At 33.5% G+C, this 20,334-nt stretch overlaps 1 protein-coding gene across 1 annotated transcript in view; it reads right to left on the bottom strand.

Moving 5' to 3' along the window:
* Nucleotides 1-7,961: 7,961 nt before the first annotated feature.
* Nucleotides 7,962-20,334, bottom strand: part of UBE2D1 (ubiquitin conjugating enzyme E2 D1) — a 34,436-nt gene continuing 22,063 nt past the window's right edge. Inside the window, exons 2-7 of the mRNA XM_081267021.1 lie at nucleotides 18,423-18,486; nucleotides 18,298-18,329; nucleotides 15,367-15,444; nucleotides 14,288-14,393; nucleotides 10,646-10,739; nucleotides 7,962-9,961 (exon numbers count right to left, since the gene is read on the bottom strand). Coding sequence (XP_081123147.1) covers nucleotides 9,916-9,961; nucleotides 10,646-10,739; nucleotides 14,288-14,393; nucleotides 15,367-15,444; nucleotides 18,298-18,329; nucleotides 18,423-18,486 — 420 coding nt within the window. The 3' untranslated portion in view covers nucleotides 7,962-9,915. The remainder of the gene's footprint in view (nucleotides 9,962-10,645; nucleotides 10,740-14,287; nucleotides 14,394-15,366; nucleotides 15,445-18,297; nucleotides 18,330-18,422; nucleotides 18,487-20,334) is intronic.

Here is a 20,334-nt window from a genome sequence, read left to right as displayed (position 1 = left end):
TAATACATGAAACAATTTAGGAACTCATCAAAAAGCTGAAATATGCAAAAAATCAAATGGTAATTCTAGAACTGAAAAATACATCTGTAGGTAATTATAATATCTGAAATTGAGTGGATGGAGCATAATGAACAAAGCTGAAGAGAGGATTAACAAACTAGAGAATAGTTCAATTAAAAAATTTCCAGGGGCTGGGGATGTGGCTCAAGCGGTAGCGCGCTCGCCTGGCATGCGTGCGGCCCGGGTTCGATCCTCAGCACCACATACCAACAAAGATGTTGTGTCCACCGAGAACTAAAAAATAAATATTAAAAATTCTCTCTCTCCCTCTATCACTCTCTCTTTAAAACAAAAAAATTTCCAAACTGAAGCACATAGAGTGGGAAAAAGGACAACACAAAACAGTTTTGGAAGCACATGTGATACAGTCTATCCGTCTAATATATTTTGTACTGGGGTCCTAAAGGGAAGAAATAGAATGGGACAAGAGCAATATTTGATGAAATAATAGCTGGGATTTCCTAAGCCTGATGAAAATTTATCAAACTACGGATTCAAGACATTCTGTATACCTCAAGCAGAATAAAAGGAAAACATCATTGTAAAACCACTGAAAATTAAAAAAAGGAATGACATTAAAAGTAGAGAAAATTAACATTTTACTTTTAAAGCAGCAAAAATAAGACCAAAATCTGATTCCTCAACAAGTTATGGAATTCAGAACATTAAAAGGACAATATGTTGAATTTGCTAAAAGAAATACCAATCTAAAATATCTTCCCAGTGAAACTGCCCTATAATAAAACAGGAAAATAGAATCATTTTCAGAAAACGAAATCAAACCAGGAAATATGCACTAGAAGAAATACCAAAAGGAATTCTTTAGTCAGAGAGCAAATGATCCCAGATGGAAACAGGAAAGCAATGAAGAAGAGTGCAGGAAAAAGAAAATAAGGAAGCAAATATTAATGACATGACAGACAAAACATGAGTGTCTTATTTTACACCTATGTAGAATTAAAATACATGATAATAACAATGCAATGGGGTGGATAATAGAAACACAAATATTCTAAGGCTCTCATATTCTGGGGAAAATGATACAAAAGTAATACTTTGTATTAAACAAATCAAAGATCAATTTTTTTTTTTCTTTCTTAGGGCACTGGGATCAAACCCAGGGCTTCAGGCATGGCAGGTAAGTGCTCTCCACTAAGCTACATCCCTATTCCCACATATACACACAGATCAAAGAGACTGTTTCACAGGTTATCAGAGTGCTAAAATTGTACTATGATAAAAATAAATGCAAAAGGCAAGAATGGAAGAAAAAATAAAATATGGCTTAAAAGAAAAACAAGAGCAATATTGGTGGTACAAATTCAATTTAATCAATAATTCCCTTAAATGCAAAAGGATAAAATATTCCAATTAAAAGATGAAATGGCAGGATTCTGTGGCACCAGCTTGTAATCTCAACTACTTGGGAGGCTCTGACAGAAGGATCACAAATTTGAGGGAAGCCTGCCTCAAAATAAAAAACAAAATGATGTGAGGATGTAGCTCAGCCATTAGAGGCCCCTGAGTTCAATCCCCAGTATCACATTAAAAAAAAAAATGCCTAGATAAAATTCAACTATATAATAAGTATGGAAATACAATTTTTAAAAAGTCACAGAAAGTTCCAAAGTTAAAGAGTAGAAAAAGAGATACATCGAAAATACTAGCCAAGCAACCACTAATATTAGACTTTAAGGCAAAACCATTTGTTTAGGTAAAGAGAGGCCTTTTCATCTGGTATTGGAGATTGAGCCCAGGGGCTCAAAGGCTAGGGAAGCACTCTACCACTGAGCTGCATCCCAAACCCTTTTTATTTTATGACATGGTCTTGCTAAATTGCTCAAGCTGGCCTCAAACTTGAATTCTCCTGCCCTAGTCTCTTGAGTAGCTGGGATTACAGTTTTGTGCCACCGTGCTTGGCTGCAAAAGACATTTCTTAATGTGACATCACAATTTCATGAGGGTGCAAATAACTAATGAGTTCAAAATGTAGAAAGAAAAAAATAAAAGACAATTTCACAATCAAAAAGGGAAACTTTAACATATCTATAATGACCCTGAGAACAAGCAAAGAAAAATTGTAAACATAACAAACAAATGATCTAATTATGTAAACACTGCACTTAACAGAATTTATATTCCTTTCAACTGCAAATGGAGTGTTTTATAAAAATTTTCATATGCTGGGTCATAAAGCAGGCTTCAACAATTTTGAAAAATTGAAATTATTCAGATTGCTCTCTCTCTCTCTCTCTCTCTCTCTCTCTCTCTCTCTCTCTCTCTTCCTCCTTTAAAAAAAAATAAAATAAAATAAAAATGGTTAAAAAAAAAAAAAAAGAAATTATTCAGATTGTCTTCTGGCCATAAAAAAATTAATCCAGAACTCAATAACAAAAATATAACTTTTTTAAAAAAGCAAAATAAAACCAAATTGTCTAGAAGTTGAACAATACATCTCTCTATATAACTCCTATGTAAATGACAAATTCAAAGCAGGAATTAAAACATATTTTAATTGAATTATAATAAAGATATTTCAAAATTTGCAGGATGTACTAAATTGGTGTTTAGGGGAAATACATCACCTTGATTGCATATATTAGAAAACAAGAAAAGGTATCAATTAGGTTTTAATCTCAAGAAGGTAGAAAAAAATAAATCAAAACTAAAGAAAACATTAAAAAATCAAAATCAATGAAATGGAAAACAAATACATAAGAGAAATTTTAAAAGCCACTAATTCTTTGAAAAATGAATAATATTGATAATCCCCTAACAAAACAAATCAAGAAAACAAGGAGAAATTTAAAAGTGTAATTAGATGACAGAAGTCACTTATCAACATAAAACATGAGGATAATATGAACAACTCTATGCCAAGTAGATAGACAACTTAGAAAAATTGCACAAATTTCTTGAAAAGCACAAAACTGAGAGTAACCAATGAAAGACATATCTTAAGAGATTTATCCAAAATTTCCTAAAATTTTAAGGAAAAAAAAACAACTCTAGAAAGAAATGGCTTCATAATAGTCTTCAAAATATTTAAGGAATAACACAAATCTTATAAATAATTTGACAGAGAATAAAAAGGAAATGTTTCCCAATTCTTTGCTTAAGCTACTGTAACTTGAGGTATCAAACTTGGCAAAGCTTTCAAGAAAGGAAATTATGGAGCTACTTTTCTTGTGAACATAGATGCAAAAATCCTCAACAAAATAGAACCCAGTGATTTGTAAAGAGAATTGTACATCTCAACGGATTTTTATCCAGAAATGCAAGGGTAATTTAAGAAGTGAATATCATTAGTTAATGTTACTTGTACTACATTAAATGAGGAAAAAGATAAAAATCACAATAAGAATACCAATGAAGAGGCTGGGCATAGTGGTGCACCCCTATAATCCCAGCAGCTCGGGGACTAAGGCAGGAGGATCACAAGTTAAAGCCAGCCTCAGCAATTTAGCAAGGCCCTAAGCAACTCAGTGAGACTCTCTCTAAAAAGGCTGGAGATGTAGCTCAGTGGTTTTGTGGCCCTGGGTTCAATCTCCAGTACCCACCCACCACCAAAAAAATACTGATGAAGAAAAAGCATTAAATTCACCTTGCAACTCAACAGTGATAGACAGGCTTAATGATTCAGAATAGAAAAGAACTTCTTTACTATGAAGGAAATATCATACTTAGTTTGAAATAATAAAAGTTCTCCCTTGGAAATTAAGAAACGTGGCATATATATTGGAAATGAGAAACATAAAACCATCACTACTTGTAGGTAAAATGATTATAAGCATAGAAAGCTTTAAAATGCTACAAACTTTTAAAAAGTGAATTTGACAAGGTTGCAGCATACAAGTTGGATATTATAAAATGTTTTTCTATGTATCAAGAACACACAAGTGAAGTGAAATGAAGTGACTTTCATAAGAGTTTTCGATACCTAGGAATGAGTCCAATGAAAAATGCTCAGGAACTCTATACAATAATAGAACAATTAATGCTTACAAAACAGATAATTAAAAATTAAATATGATCTAAGTACACTGAGTGATATATTCTCATGGAGTGATGTATTCTCATGGAATAATTCAACAGATTGTGGTGGTGACCCTAAATTCTGTTCTATGGAAACGTGGGTTTGTCTCCCCTTTCTTTCCACTTGAGTGAGCTTGACTACTTCAACCAATAAACTACAGTACAAGTGACACTATGTCTTCAAAAGCTAGATCTTAAAAGGTCATGCAGCTTACTCCTCATTTTCTAAGAACCCTTGATCTCTAGATACTCCTTTTTGAAACTGAGGTGCCTATCATGTTGAAAGATGCTCAGGTCATGTAGAAAGGCCATTAGCAGCCCATTTGCTTCAGCAGTTCAAACCTGCCCAGATACAAGCAGATGAAAGGAGAATGACCCAGCCATTGGATTAACCCCTAGCTGAGACCCTAAGTACCATGGAATAGACAAGCAATTGCTATTATGCTCCATCCCAATTTCTGACCACCCCCCAACTTACAAAACTTAGTTTGAGATGGTTTGCCATTCATCAATTAGATAATCAGAACAAAAAATTCTAATTTACTAAAATTGATTCATTACAATTCCAATTAAAATCTCAGCAGGAGAAGTGGGAAAAGTGATTCTAAAATGCATTTGTAATTGCAGGGGAACTGAAGAGTCAAAATAAAGAACTAAGTTAGAAGATCCACACTTCCTCATCTACAAAGTTTCTACAAGGCTACAGTAATCAAAATTGTGTAATACTTACTGGCTTAAGCTGATTGATGGGATAAATTAGGGCCAAGAAATAAAACTCTATAGTTAATTGGTTTCAACAAGGGTCCTAAAATCAAAAGGGGAAAGAATTGTCTTCCTCAAATTATATGGGCCGGATTTTTAGAAGTGCCTGTTTACAAGGTTTACCTTTGGCTGACCTCTAGGAACTTGGCTTTTTAACCTTTTCCTAAGTATTAAGGTTATGTCTGCTCTGCTAGCTCAACTATATTTTTAAACAAACAACATGATTTATGGTGAACACCTGGGGCACTAGAATTTTGGAGGACAAAGGGTGCCTACATGATTAGCTTGCAATAAAAACCATAGACTTGAATTTCAAACTGGTTTCCCCAGGCAGAAACACTCTGCTGGAAGAGTGTGTTCTTGTGTGGCCCCTTCAGGAAGAGCACAGGTAGTCTGCACATGAATGAATCCAGACTGGATCTCTTTTCCCCTCAGTGACCCAATGCAATGTTATAATAAATCTTAGCTGAGGATGACCATGTGCCAAGTCCTGTAAATTCGTCTACCAATATGCCGAATATGTAGCTGGCTAAGTCAAATAGTGTCACAAGTTGTCCCCCACAAGCGTATTAGGAGTTTATGTTAAAATATTTCATATACAACTCATTGTGATCTTTTGCACTGAAGAGATCTTTTTTCTTTTTGGTGCTGGAAATTGAACACAGGGCCTACTCATGCCAAGCTACATGTTCTACCTATGAGCAACACCCCCAGCCTGAGAGAGATCTTAATAGCTTTTCCCATCAAGTAATTCATATGGGAAAGCATATTTCAGATCTTACACATGTCAGTAAGTATAATAAAAGCAACTTCCTCATGAGGTAAGAAAGGCATATCTCACCCTTCAAAACAGTCATATCTAAGAGAGCACTAAAATTAGTTTTTAAACAAATGTTTTATTATAAAAAATGCCCCCAATACTAATTCTTTTAGGTGAATTTTTTCTCTTCCTATTAATTCAACTCTTTTACAATTTAAAAACCACATTCTTTTTTTTTTTAAGATAGAGTGAGAGAGAGAGAGAGGGAGAGAGAGAGAGAATTTTAATATTTTTATTTTTTAGTTTTCGGCGGACACAACATCTTTGTTTGTATGTGGTGCTGAGGATCGAACCCAGGCCGCACGCATGCCAGGCGAGCGCGTTACCGCTTGAGCCACATCCCCAGCCCAAAAAACCCACATTCTTATATAACAGAATAGGAGCAAAATTTCAACTGTAATAAAATAAAAATAAGTGATATAACATCTATTAGACTGTCATCAAGACAGTATTGTATTACAAAATTCTATAATTGAAACATCAGTTGTTTATAAATTTTCAACTATCACTACACTATAAAAAAATAAAAAAGAAAATTGATGAAAGCATATCAAGTCCAAAGTTTGAGTTCAGAGACACCACTCACTATGAAAAAAGTGCAGAAATGACTAGTTATTTATACATGGTGATATTTACAAGTGAAATTAGATGAATCTTCACCTGCTACCTCATTTATAAAATGCAATTGTCAGAACAAAAAGAACCAAGCATTGTAAATAATAAGAGAACTGTGGGTGTTGCTCAGTGGTAGAGTGTGTGCCTCCTAGGCAAAGGGGCCCCAGGTTCAATCCCCAGCATGGGGAAAAAAAAAAAACAACTAGACAAGGACTTTCCCAAATGATACACATGACATTTTATGGCTATTAAATTATGACTAATCTGCTTCAAATAAAAAAACTTTTTGAAAAATCAGCTTATACAGGGATAAAACTGAATTTTTTGAAAATTCAGAGTACCTTATGTTAATAGCCATATAAAAGATTTATATAAACTAAGAAAATAAGCAGTACTGTCAATCATCTGTATATACTAAAGCATTATACATTAAGCCATGGCTAAAGTAAATTTTGTCATATTTTCATGACTGCACCTGAAAACAACTTATTGGGACTGATGATTCTACTGTAGAACTCAAATTTTAAATCATCTAGCTCAAACTAACTACTAATAAATATAGACATGACATAAATAAATAGCTTCACAACCAAGAACTTCTTTTAATTTGAAAGGAAAATTAATATTCCTAGTCTCTCCATCTTAAAAAATACAGAACTGGGCCAGAGACAGTGGCACATGTCTGTAATCTCAGTAGTTTGCGAGGCTAAGGCAGGAGGATCCCGAGTTCAAAGCCATCCTTAGCAACTTAGCTAGGCCCTAAGCAACTTAGTGATACTCTTCTCTAAATAAAATATAAAAAGGGCTGGGGATGTAGCTCAGTGGTTAAGCATCCCTGGGTTCAATCCCTGATTCCAACAAACAAACAAACAAAACCCCCAGAACTGAGTCTAGGGGCAAGCTCAGTAGTAGAATACTTGGCCAGAATGCCCAGCATGCAGGAGGCCCTACATTCTATCCCTTGCTGTGATAAAATCAGAGAAATATAAAACTACAATTGATATTATTACCATTCACTGATATCTTTTAAATTGATGTTAACTAATGTTTCAAGACATCAATTAACTCCTTTAAATATTAACTGTTAAGGCTGCCCTTGTTACTCTGTTTGTGTATATGTCATCTAGTATATTTGGTCTTTTTAAATTGACAGTAGTTGATACACAAAGTTAGTGTTTACTTTTTTCCCTACCAGTTTAGGAAGGGTGTAAAAGGGGAAAAAAAGCAAAAATGAATAATTATGTATGATTTCCACAGGCATATGTGCAAAGCTTGTATGCTTTGTTGTGGGGTGGTGTTGAGGTAGTCCTTAAAACTTTTATCTGGGGAAAAAAAAAAACAAAAAAAAACTTGTATCTGATTTATTTTACATGTACAAATATCCAGAACCCAGTTGGAATATGTTTTGCAACTATACCTCAAAGCACCACAACTTCCTATTTTCAACACTCCAAGAAGGTGCTTAAAAGGCTTTAAGCTCAGTTTTAAAAGATAATTGATGTTCTCTTTGTTAGAATTTTTAATCAAAAAATGATATCCCCAATATGATGATCTATCTGATCATTATGCCACCACTGAATTTAAGGATTTTAAGTTAACTATAAGAACGCTGGCTTACGCCTCGCAAGTCTGGTTGCACAATTCAAATGTAAGCAAAGGCAAACAAGAGTTAGGTAAGATTCAAAACTTTTAATAAAGAAAAAAAAGACACTTCCAAAAATATATGACACACAAATAAAAGTTTAAAAAAAAAAGTAAAAGATACTTAAACAAAATCCTCTACTGTCAACATATAAGTAATACTTAAAATCTTAATGATGTTGAATCTTCAAATTCATGGCAAAGATAGCTATTGTAGTGTTTTTCATGATATTGCTGTTTTAAGACATCAATTAATATAGCTACTTTACTATATTTTCTTAAATATCCAGTTCACAATTCATTTAATTTTCTCATAAAGACACATATTTTCTAACAACAAGTTATTTTGTACTTTAATAATAATGAACCATGACAAAATAATCAAGTGGCTTAAAAGGTTTGCTAATGACTACCCCACCAGGGGTGCCTGCACACTCACACACCTGTCGCAACAACCAGAGGAGCTAGGAATGCTCTTTAATATGATGCACTCAGGTGGTATGCTTGCTAAACATTAAAGAGAGGGGTTTTGCAAGTAATACATTTAAACTTTCTCATTTTCTTTAAAAATCTAGAAAGATAATCTGCTTATTTAGATCACTTTTACCAGACAACTTATAAAAACAGAGGGAAGCATCATTTTAGAATTCTTTTTGGGGGTAAATTTTATAGTGAAAAAAAGGGATGTTTTTCAAATTGTGATAAAACTAAAATCCTACTTTAGAAACTCTAGATTTTCAAAATGTTAAGAAATATAATGTCAGTTACATCTACAGGGTAATTTGAATGAATCTCATGATTTCTTAGGTCTATAAAAACATTTCTTCAGGGAAGGTGACACTACCTTACATTCATTTTGGTACTTCCAGAAATAATCCATCTAAGATGTGATCCAAGACAAATCCCAACTTCTGAATTCTCATCTACAACTAGTGGCCAAGGTAAGTAATCAATAATCTTACAGACAATTGAGTAAAGAGATGCTAATCTAATATGATAAAAATGTATATATAACTAGTGGTGATTAATGTCAAATATAATACATCTCATTTTCATAATTTGGAAATAATTTTCATGTAAAATTTTATATACAGGTTTAATTCTTACCTATAGATAAAGTAATGTTTTAAGTAATCAAGACAAATAGTAGAAAAAGCATTTTATTTATATGGAAAAAGCTACAGTAAGATCTGTAAAAGGTGTCAATATAATATTGCCTATACAGAAAAAAAAATTCAAATGTGAATAGCAACAAATAAAAGTTACACACCTTCCTACTTAGCAGTGCAATTAATTCACATTGCAATAAAGTTAAGTCAAGTATAACAAAATCAAAACAAGTGTTTCTCCATAATCAGTATACTGAGAATTACAGTGTAAAGATCATTTCAGGTTTAAGAAATCTGCAATCAATCTAAAGAATATCCTAAGACAAGGGAGACACCGTTAATTCATTTAATTATCAGCTGTTCGGTTTTTTTCAATACTGTTCACAGGAAAAAAGTAATGAGTTGACATACATGTAAATAGAATATATTTAGTCTATACAGTAAAAAAATACAAATTATAAAGTGAGCTAACAAAGAATGAAATCTGAATACAGATTTATAAAAGTGACGACATCTTAGACAACACATACAGTATTTCTCATGTAAAAACATCTAGTTTCAGCAAAAAATAATTTGGTTGCTTTTTAGCTGCATTGTAGATCTTGTAAGCTGAAGATGCAGATGTCCAAGTATCTTAAAAACCATAATAAATGTCTTTCTCAATGCATACAAAATGATAAATGCTCTCATCACAGTCTTAAGGGTATTTTTGGAAGTTTGTTTTGTCTTGCTTCAGAAACACATTTAAAATGGGTTAAAATCAAAGGGTTTCATGGTACAATGAAACAGTAAACAGTGCTCAATTTACTGCTAATGTTGAAAAAAACCTAGATTTTACAGTACTCTGGTATATATGAAAGTTTTTTTTTGATTTTACATTGCATATTTCTGAGTCCATTCTCTTGCATGTCTGTTGTATCTGTAGGCATACAAAAGGGATATAGTAAAAATATACAAATTTAATGTTTTAGAAACATCTGTCTATATAGAACTATACATTCTACCTTCTCACGCTTAATTGCAATAATCACACATATACCAATTATTCGATCAGTATGACACAGGCTCATGCGTAAGTAAAACAGAAATAACTTTTTAATTCATGTGTTTTTCCGTAACCTACAGGAAAATGTACCTAATTATAAAATAACCAAAAACTATAAAACCCAACTATGAATGAGTATTACCTGCAAAATATAAACAAACCTATGGAAACAGCAGAATGAAATGGTTTGAAAACAAGGTCAATCTGGCTGGGGACAGAGATAACTTCTTTTCCCAGGAGAAGACAGAAAATACAATATAGAATACTTCCAATGATTAAATTCTCTTATTTTAAATTTACTGCCTAGAATTGTATAGTTAATTGTATAAACAAAAAACATGTACTATTAAATAGTAAATGGGAAAAAAACACAACATTTATTATAAAAAAGACTTTAAACTCTTTCTTTGAGAAGGGTTTAAAAAGAAAGGTCCAATGCATTGGAAAAAGACAAAATTAATATACACATAATTAAATGTACTTAATATATTGATAATACTCATGTTTGGGAGACTATAGAAATGCATTCAAACAGAAGCAATATAAATAAATACTTACTTTTCTTTGTCTGATTTATAGATTTGTGCAATATCTGGAACTAAGGGGTCATCAGGATTAGGATCACAAAGTAGAGAACATATGGACAATAAAACTAGATTTAAAAGAGAACATCAGATTAGATAGTGATCTTTCTACTTTAGACAAGCTACACATGTGAAAATAGTTTCACTGACTATAGACATTGAACTTACAAAGAAAACAAAAATGTTTTATTTTTATGTTTTATACTAACTTTGGTTGGAAGCATATCATTAACTTTTAAAATCATAAAATCACCATAAAATGCACAAAATAGAAAATTATTACTCCTTTTGAAGTTTTAAATTCTATTGAATTTTTTATTTATTTACAAAATATGCATCTCCAAAGTAGCTACTAACAACCTTTTCAACTCCAGTACTCTAAAAAGCAATTGAATTACCAAAAAGAGTCCAAACTGTTTTGAACATTGTGCTCATGGGCTCTGTTCCTTTGCCTTAGTGCTACACAGACTGTCTATAAAGAAGGAAGATTTGTGAGATTTTCTTCAATGAAACCTTTATTCCATGTACCTTACTTTTATTACATGCATTTAAAAATAATGTGAACAGCCATCTTTAGATAACTTGTCTATTTTAAAATATCAATGAAACTAAAAAGTACTTGTTACTATGTCAAAACACAATATAAACAGCTACATTTGGGGGAAAAAAATTCAAGTATCTGAAATAGGAAGGAACAAGAACTCTGGTCCTAATTTGTCTGTTTCATACAGGACCACTTCTGAGGGGCTGCATTTGGAACAACCTCTTACTTCCACCCTCTCCTCCTCTGCTATGTTCCTTCATCTTTTCCTACTCTTTCCAGTCCAAAGGGGACTCTTTAAATGACAGGGAAAGGGGATCCTAAGGACTAGGGAAAAAACTAGCATTTTTTAAAAATTTTCCTCATTGCCCATCTACCCAATGAAACTTTAAGTCTCTGTATATTAAACCAAAAGGGTAGATTTTTCTGTGGTTACTTGTTCATCTCCAGAATGTTTTCAGACTAAACTCTTGATAAAAAGCAAAACAAGACATTTAAAATGCAGGAAAGTGAAAAGTGCACAAATAAATCATAGAGGTATGAGCTACTTCATAAAATAACAAGAATGAAGTTCCTGAGTCCTGCTGCCTTGAATCATTTGCCCTGATTTCACTATCAAGCACACAAACCAAAGGTTTTAAGATAAGGTAAAAGATAACAGTTAACATTTACCTGAATGCTAACTTCCTGCCAGGGGCACAGTGACCCTAGGTGGTTGGTAATCCTATTTCACATATGAGGAAAAGGAGGCTGTTTTTAAATTCTCAAAAGACAGTTTTTGTAGAAGTCAACAATTTTTCTTTTTCTTTTTTTTTTTTAAATAAAAGCCACCTTGGTTGGAGGATAATTACTTAGCATCTGGCAGTCTGCCATTTCTTTTAAATGATAAGGACTTAGCTGCTTATGCCAAATGACATTCATTTCATGACACCATTCCAGGAAAGAGTACTATCAGTTTGAAAAACTATTTGACACAGAATCTTTCCTTTATTCAGTGCACATAATTTCACTATGTGAAAGATTTTTTAAAAAGATATATAAAAATTTTAGATGAGCACTTTAGGTTAGAAAAAAATACCAGTCATAATTGACCTGAAGCCCTATTATTTACTAATACCTGAAACAGTTATGGCTGTGGACCCTACTTCCTATAAACTCATCACTTCAAAAACAAGCTATAGGGCTGGATGTGGTGGTGCATGCCTGTAATCCCTATGTAGGAGGATCAAAAGTTCAAAGCTAGCTTCAACAACTTAGCACCTGAGGCCCTAAGCACCTTGGTGAGACCCTGTCTCAAAGTAAAATATAAAAAAGGTTGGGTATATAGCTTGGTGGTTAAGCACCCCTAGGTTCAACCCCTGTACCAAAAAAACAAAAACAAGCTATAGGGCTTGGGCTGTGAATCAGTGGTAGTACACTTGCCTGGCATGTGTGAAGCACTGGGTTAGGGTTAGGGTTAGGGTTAAATAAAATGAAGGTATTGTGTCCATCTACAACTAATATATATATATATAAGACAACAACAAAACTAGATATAGAGCATGGTGGCCCAGGCCTGTAATCCCAGAGACTCTGGAGGCTGAGGCAGGAGAATCACAAGTTTGAGGCCAGCCTCAGCAATTCAGCAAGACCCAGTCTTAAAAATGTTAAAAAAAAAAAGGTTGGGAGGTAGCTCTCAGGTAAAGCTAGATTCAATACCGAGAACTAAAAATAAAACAAACAAAAAACAAGCAACAAGCCATATATTTGGGTAGCATTTAATTTAAAAAATAAAAAATGGTGGAGCATGATGCACACACCCATAATATCAGTAGCTTGGGAGGCTAAGGCAGGAGGGTTGTGAGTTCAAAGCCAGCCTCAGCAATTTCATGAGGCCCTAAGCAACTCAGTGAGACCCTGTCTCTAAATAAAATATAAAAAGGGTTAAGGATGTGGCTCAGTGTCTAAACACCCCTGGGTTCAATCCCCAGTACCAAAAAAAAATTTTTAAATGACCAAATTCTCATAAATCCTTCAAGAGAAACAATTTTCTTGAATTTTATAAAAAAGTAAAAATGTGATAGTGCTTTCAGGGGCAGATGCTTCTAACCCAATCAATATTTTCCAATTGTCAAGTTCCGTATTAGAGAAATAAAACAAAAAATAAAGAATGCTGGCATAGTAAATTGTTTTGTTTTTTTTTTGTAAGAGAGAGAGAGAGAGAGAGAGAGAGAGAGAGAGAGAGAGAGAGAGAGAGAATTTTAATATTTATTCATTTGGTTTTTTTAGTTTTTCGGCGGACACAACATCTTTGTTTATATGTGGTGTTGAGGATCGAACCCGGGCCGCACGCATGCCAAGCGAGCGCGCTACCACTTGAGCTACATCCCCAGCCTGGCATAGTAAATTGTAATGGCTAACGAAACACAATTGGCTTCAGAGACCTATGTACATAGCTGACAGTTTAGCTAGGAACAGGGCTACACATCTGCATCTCTCAGCATAATAGACACCTAAGAATGTCCTGCATGTTGTCAACTGTGCCTGCTCAGAATCCGCATGGATTATGTGTCAGTCACACTGATGCCATCAATCATTCAAAATTTAAACTTACATGCTACTTATATTGCATTATTCTAAAGTGTGAAATATGTCACTGCTTTAAAATCACTTATTTCATCAGCCATATCTGTAATTTTTTTCTTGGATGAAGTAAACTAGCTATATAGTTTTATTCATTGTTGTCAAAAGTCCCATTTCATGAATAGGCAACTGATGCCAAAATCTTCTTATTACTATCGCTTATTCTTTTTTTTTAAGACAAAAGCAAGCTAAAAAGATAGTCAATGAGCTTATCCTCAAATTTATAACTATTTTAAAGCTTTTCTCATTTTATGATTTAGATTTACCCATCCACACCCCACATGCCCCAAAAACTGTTAAAAGCCAACATAACATAGAGTTATAAAAACAAAGCAAAGTCAAAACAGGAGAAAGCACAAATTTGTTTTTTAAAACTTTGGTTCCTAAATACTTGAAACAAATATTTTTCTGTCTCACTGTTATCAATGTTTTAAGTCTGATAAGTGAAATTACCTTTTGATACAGTCAAAGCTGGTGACCATTGTGACCTCAGGATATCAAGACAAATACTTCCATTACTGTTTATATTTGGATGGTAAATTTTTGTTGTGAAAGCAATCTAAACATAAAGCAAAACAAAACAACAGAAAATGTAATATGCCATGAACTATGAAAAAAACAAAACCAATTTACTCTGGGGTAACAAATCTTCAACTTTACACAGCCTTAGAAGGAGAAATGCATTCTATGCAAGCTGAATGAGCATCTACTCTGGGCTACAAGTAGTTGTAAATACTGTAAATTTGGAAGCAAAAATCTCAATTTTCCTCATTTCCTCCTCAAAGAGTTGAGAAGTATTTGAGAGTTTAAGAAATCTGTAGTAGTTAGGATGACTGGTAATTAACCTGGTTTTCTCATACCTAAAAGTAATCCTTTTCTTAATTTAACTATCAGTAGTACTGGATGTGCCACTTGGATCTTAGAGCCTTTGTTGACCAAGAATTCTATCTTACACAAGAGTTGCTGTGCTACCATGTCAAAAATACAAACTTAATCAGGTGTTTTTAAAAACCTGAACCATTTCCTGATCGACAGAACTGCTCATTATTTCCCTCCTTTATATTCTCATCATTTATTTCCTCTTTAGACTTCATCTAAATTAAATCTAGTAAGAACATGTTTTCATCTTTTCCCAGTGCCCTCCTGCCCATTAAATGAAGGAACCATACCACGTTCACTTTTGAATTTCTCACTGTAGCAGAACATAGTAGGTGCTCAATAGTTACTAGATGTTTAAAAATAATCCTGTGAATATAACAGTTTGATTCTTGACCATAAAAAAACTTCCTCAATTACATATACCTCATAAACAGGAAAAGAAAGTCAAAGAAACTCATTTATAACATAATAGATACTGCTTTGAGTATCTCACTCAATGTTGGAGTAAGAATGCAAACTTTAGGATTTGGAGGTTTTACAAAACAGTTTGAGCATGCTCACCTACCCACAGTCTTTGATGTCATGAAACCATCTCTGGAAAAGGAATAAAATCCCTGACATGGCAATCACATCAATCATAAAAAGAAAAATACCTTTGGTGGTTTAAAAGGATAGTCTGTCGGAAAATGTACAGTGAGAAAGAAGACGCCACCTTGATATGCGCTATCAGGCTGAAATTACAAAACAATGTACATCAATGGTTGAGTAATTATATAGTAACTTAAAAAGATCCCCCCAAATACTATTGGTTTGGAAAAAAAATGCCATATTTTAAATGGTTTCATCAAATATTACCAGTTTTTTGTTTTTTTTTTTAATAATCATTGTGACCTAAATTCAAATCATTTACCTTGAAAACAGGTTTCCCTTAGCAGGTATGAAGAAGGATTTTCTAACAATCATGTCAGTATCATAAAATTTAAAATAAAACAAAAAACAGACACACTCAGTGGTGTGACTTGCTCAAATAAATCTGTTTATGAGTACAAACTTTTAAAGGTCAGTATATATGCCAATATTTTCTGCAGCAGCAATCAGTATTAAAAAGGGATTGGAGGAGTATTTATATTTTAATTTATAAAGCTTAAGTTCTGATGCTTACTTAACAGCAAAGTAGAGACCAGGAGAGACCCAAGTTATGGAAAAAAAAAAAAAAAGATGACCAAGTGAATTGTTAAAAACAATTTATCCTTCAAACCTTCACTTAGAAATTTTACAAAATAATGTAGAAAATGCAAAAGAAGTCCAAAACAAAACTAAATAAACTCATGGTACTATCAAGTTAGGAATCAATGCAATAAGAATTTAAATTTGTATATTTTTAAATGGCCATTAGAAAATATTTAAAACATTACAAGCAAAAAAGAAAAATTTTAAAAAGCAAAAATTGTAATAAAATATACTTGAAATTCTGTCTGAATTCCTTCATATTTAATTAAACATATCATGTTATATTAACAATGTGGCAATAAAAGCAAAGACTGTCATTACTTTTTCTCTTAAGTTTCTACATACATATTACTTCTTCCCTTAAGTTTCCACATACATATTAGGACTGTATGACATAATTATTCTTCCTTTTATATATATTGTTTAATTCTAGATCATCAAAAATATAATTATGAAATATAATAATTAAATTACATAGAAATGTAAACAAATTACAGTGACAAAATGGTCTGCTTAGATATTCAAATGATTATGGAATACTGTAGAGCATATATTTGCATTTCTAAAATAAGGGAGACAGGAATACCACAAATGTAATAATTTGTTACATGTGCTCACCTAAGAAATATTTATAAAGGTCTATTTTTCAAATGGTAAGGGTGAACCTTTAAAAGATAGTATTTTAAAGGTTCTTTTTTTTTAAATATTTATTTTTTAGTTGTACACAATACCTTTATTTTGTTTATTTTTATGTGGTGCTGAGGATCGAACCCAATGCCTTGCACATGCTAGGCGAGCGCTCTTCCGCTGAGCCACAACCCCAGCCCCTTTAAAGGTTCTTAATAACGAAATACAAATATATCTAGGTTCATATTGAAAATTGTTATATAAATACGTTGCATTTTTACATTTAGTATAACAACTAACATAATAATTTAGGAATCTCAAGACAATTTTCCAGTAATCTTGCTATGAAATTCAGTACTTTTTTGCTTTTAAGTTAAATAGAAGATAATATGATTCAAAACTCCATAAAATAAACCTCCTTTGGGGAGCAGGCAGAGACTGATATTCATGAAAACATGATATTAATGTACTCTCACTTAGAAAGCAGATTGAAGCTTATGTAACTGGGTTTTTGTTCATAGAAAGAAAAGATCTGTTTCAAGTCATAACTGCCTCTCAGGTGTAAAAAGAAATAATATTAACAAAGATACTAAGTATTAAGAGAAGCTCTTTATAGCTAAACACAACAACACACACTTGTAATCCTAGAAACTTGGGAGGCTGAGAAAGAAGAATCTCAAGTTCAAGTCCAGCCTCAGCAACTTATGGAGATCTTATCTCAAAGTAAAAGAATTTAAAAAGGTCTAGGGATGAAGCTCAGTAGGTAAAGCACTCAGAGTTCAATCCCTAGTACTGGGGAGGGGAGTTAAGAGGAGTCAATAATAGAACAGTAGGTAATTTTGAGTTCAAGATAGTGCAACAATATTAAAAGCAAAAAACTCAAAAGGTGGGGCTGGGATGTGGCTCAAGCAGTAGCGCGCTCGCCTGGCATGCGTGCGGCCCGGGTTCGATCCTCAGCACCACATACAAAGATGTTGTGTCCGCCGAAAACTAAAAAAATAAATATTAAAATTCTTAAAAAAAAGGGCTGGGGATGTGGCTCAAGCGGTAGCGCGCTCGCCTGGTATGCGTGCGGCCCGGGTTCGATCCTCAGCACCACATACCAACAAAGATGTTGTGTCCGCCGAGAACTAAAAATAAATATTAAAAATTCTCTCTCTCTCTCTCTCTCTCTCTCTCTCTCTCTCTCTCTCCCCTCTCACTCTCTCTTTAAAAAAAAAAAAATTCATTAAAAAAAAAAAAAAACTCAAAAGGTGGTAAAAAAAAGACCCACTACAACATTTATCAATTCTCCTTCATAGACAAGAACAGTGATGAAACTTCATGCAAATTGGTGCTTGTTAGTTGGAGGAATTCCATAACTAGGTTAGACTTATACCTAACATTAAAGCTATGAATGTGGGAATGACTATGCTTAGTTAAAAACAACTGATTCTTTGTGTCTTAAATAAATAAGTAAAGCAAAGAGTCTGTTTGCAAGTTGGGGGTGATTCATTACTATGTGTAATGAACAAGGATCTGGCAAGGAAAACATCCTAGTGATCCTAGTTAAGAAATTGCCAATAATGCTTTAGAAAATCATCATAAACCTTCAATCATATTTTGCTTCCAGCGAGATTCAGTGTACAAGAAAATTCAACCTTATTCACAAACATCAGATCAAAGGTAAAAAGGCAAGAATGAAGTATGGCTAGGGGATTAATTTCATATATATGAATCATACTTACAGGCCCCATAATAGTTGCTTGCCAGTGGAACACTGAAACAAACAAAGGAGTTTTGGAGTCATTAACAAATGTTCAAACCTATACTTTTAATGGTAACAAAATCCTAGCAATAGAGCAAAGCTTACAGTCATCTCCCACAGGTCCAGCTGAACAGTGAGCCGGTGGATCACGTTGTAGATCACTTAATTCCTGAAGGAAAACAAAAATACTTAAAGTTAATTCTTTCTTTTTCCAAAACCATATAATAATTCATTATAATACAAACTACCAGGACTGAGAGATGAACTCAGTGGTAAAGTGGGCCCTGGTTCAATTCCCAGCACTGCAAAACACACACACATACACAAACACACACACAATTAACTTTGCTTTTAACTATTTTAGGCAGTTTTATTCAAAATAAGAAAACAAAATGTACTCTTTCATTGACTGGAAAAAGAATATGGAAGAAGATATTAAACTCCTTTGTCAGACAGCTCGAGTCCTTGAAATGATTTAACAGATTAAAATACTGTTTTTATCAATAAGACAAAAAATATTTAATTAATATCTACTGTATGCAAAGTAATTTATATAAGTGCTAGGTAGATAATATACAAAAACAGGTCCTAGCAGTGTTGTAACTCATCCCTGGGTTGAATCCCTACCACCAAAGAAACTACAAAAAAAAACAGGTCCTACTTCTAATAAGTTATGGCAGGGAATGACGGTTTAGAAAGATGAACATTTAAGGAAAACTAAAGGCTAAGTGGAAAAAAGGGAAGAGAGCGGTTGGAGCATATTTTTTAATCTAGTATACTGATTCATATGCTCTTTTCTGCCCTGAATGCAGCAAAGGAAAGATCACAGGCAGAACATATCTTTAGAGCTGGCCAGCCCTGGCTTGGAATTCCAGTTCCAACACAACTAGATTTATGACTTTGGGAAAGTCACGTCACTTCTTTAGCCTCAGTTGGGAAGGAACCAATCATCCCCAAACAAGAAAGAAGTTCAATATAAAAGACTGTATCTGAAGAACCTAATTTAGTTTGGAATATCAAGGAATGTCTGTCTCCGAGGAAGTGACATTTAAGCCGAACTCTAACAGATGAGTGGGAGTTGGTTTGGGGGGAGATGAAGCCAGGTGGAAAAAAGAGAATAGAACACACCCTATTAAGGATTTGGGGTGCTATACCAAGTGCATCAGGAGGGGTTTTACCAAATGGCATGCTCTGTTTTAAAGGATGGTTCTTACCTTAAAACATAGAAAAAAAAAAAAAAAAAGAAAAGCTACAAGATGAGTTACTACAGGTAAGAAAAATGGGGCATAAGTTGGAGAAGTGACAATGAGATAAGAGGCATTGGACTTGTTCTTTCAAGGGCTAACCTATCACAGGATCTGATGAATTACATGTGCAGAGCAAGGAGAGGTCACAGATATGTATGATGAAGATTAGTGGCAGCCAGCATTAACCTAGTGTCTTAGTCACCCTAACAATTCTCAGATGCAGGTGTATAACTGTTATCGGATGGAAATGGGATTCAAACCTGGGTAGTCTGACTTTTTACTTTTTAGCTTCACGTATGTACAACTGAAAATGTCATTTACTGAGATGGAGACCACTGAAAGACAAATGGATTTGAAGATAGACATCATGAATCTGTGATCCCAATGATATCAAGAAAAATTCAATTCAACAGATAAGGCTGGAGCTTAAAAGAGGGTGAGGGTAGAAATCAGAAAGTCATTATATATGCCCAGTAGTTTAAACTGTGGGAATGGTGTAAATATTTTTGTGGGAGGACATACAAATAAACACTGCATTTCATCAAATCCAAGATGTCATCAGTAGTAAATCACACCCTTATTTTATGTATCAACAATTAAGGGAAAATGTCACCAATTAATTTTAAACACCATTAATTATAAGATGCCTCTAGATTTTAGAAATATTAAAATATGAAATATGTGCACCATAGAATCACTGCTTATGGTAATAAGTTCACTGCTCTACTAAAGACAGACAAGAAGAGGATACTTTCCTAAGAAAGTGACAC

Source organism: Spermophilus citellus (genome assembly GCF_964194105.1).
Source record: "Spermophilus citellus genome assembly, chromosome: 15".
Classification (NCBI taxonomy): domain Eukaryota; kingdom Metazoa; phylum Chordata; class Mammalia; order Rodentia; family Sciuridae; genus Spermophilus; species Spermophilus citellus.
Note: the sequence above shows the minus strand (reverse complement) of the source record. Positions and strands in the feature narration are given on the sequence as shown.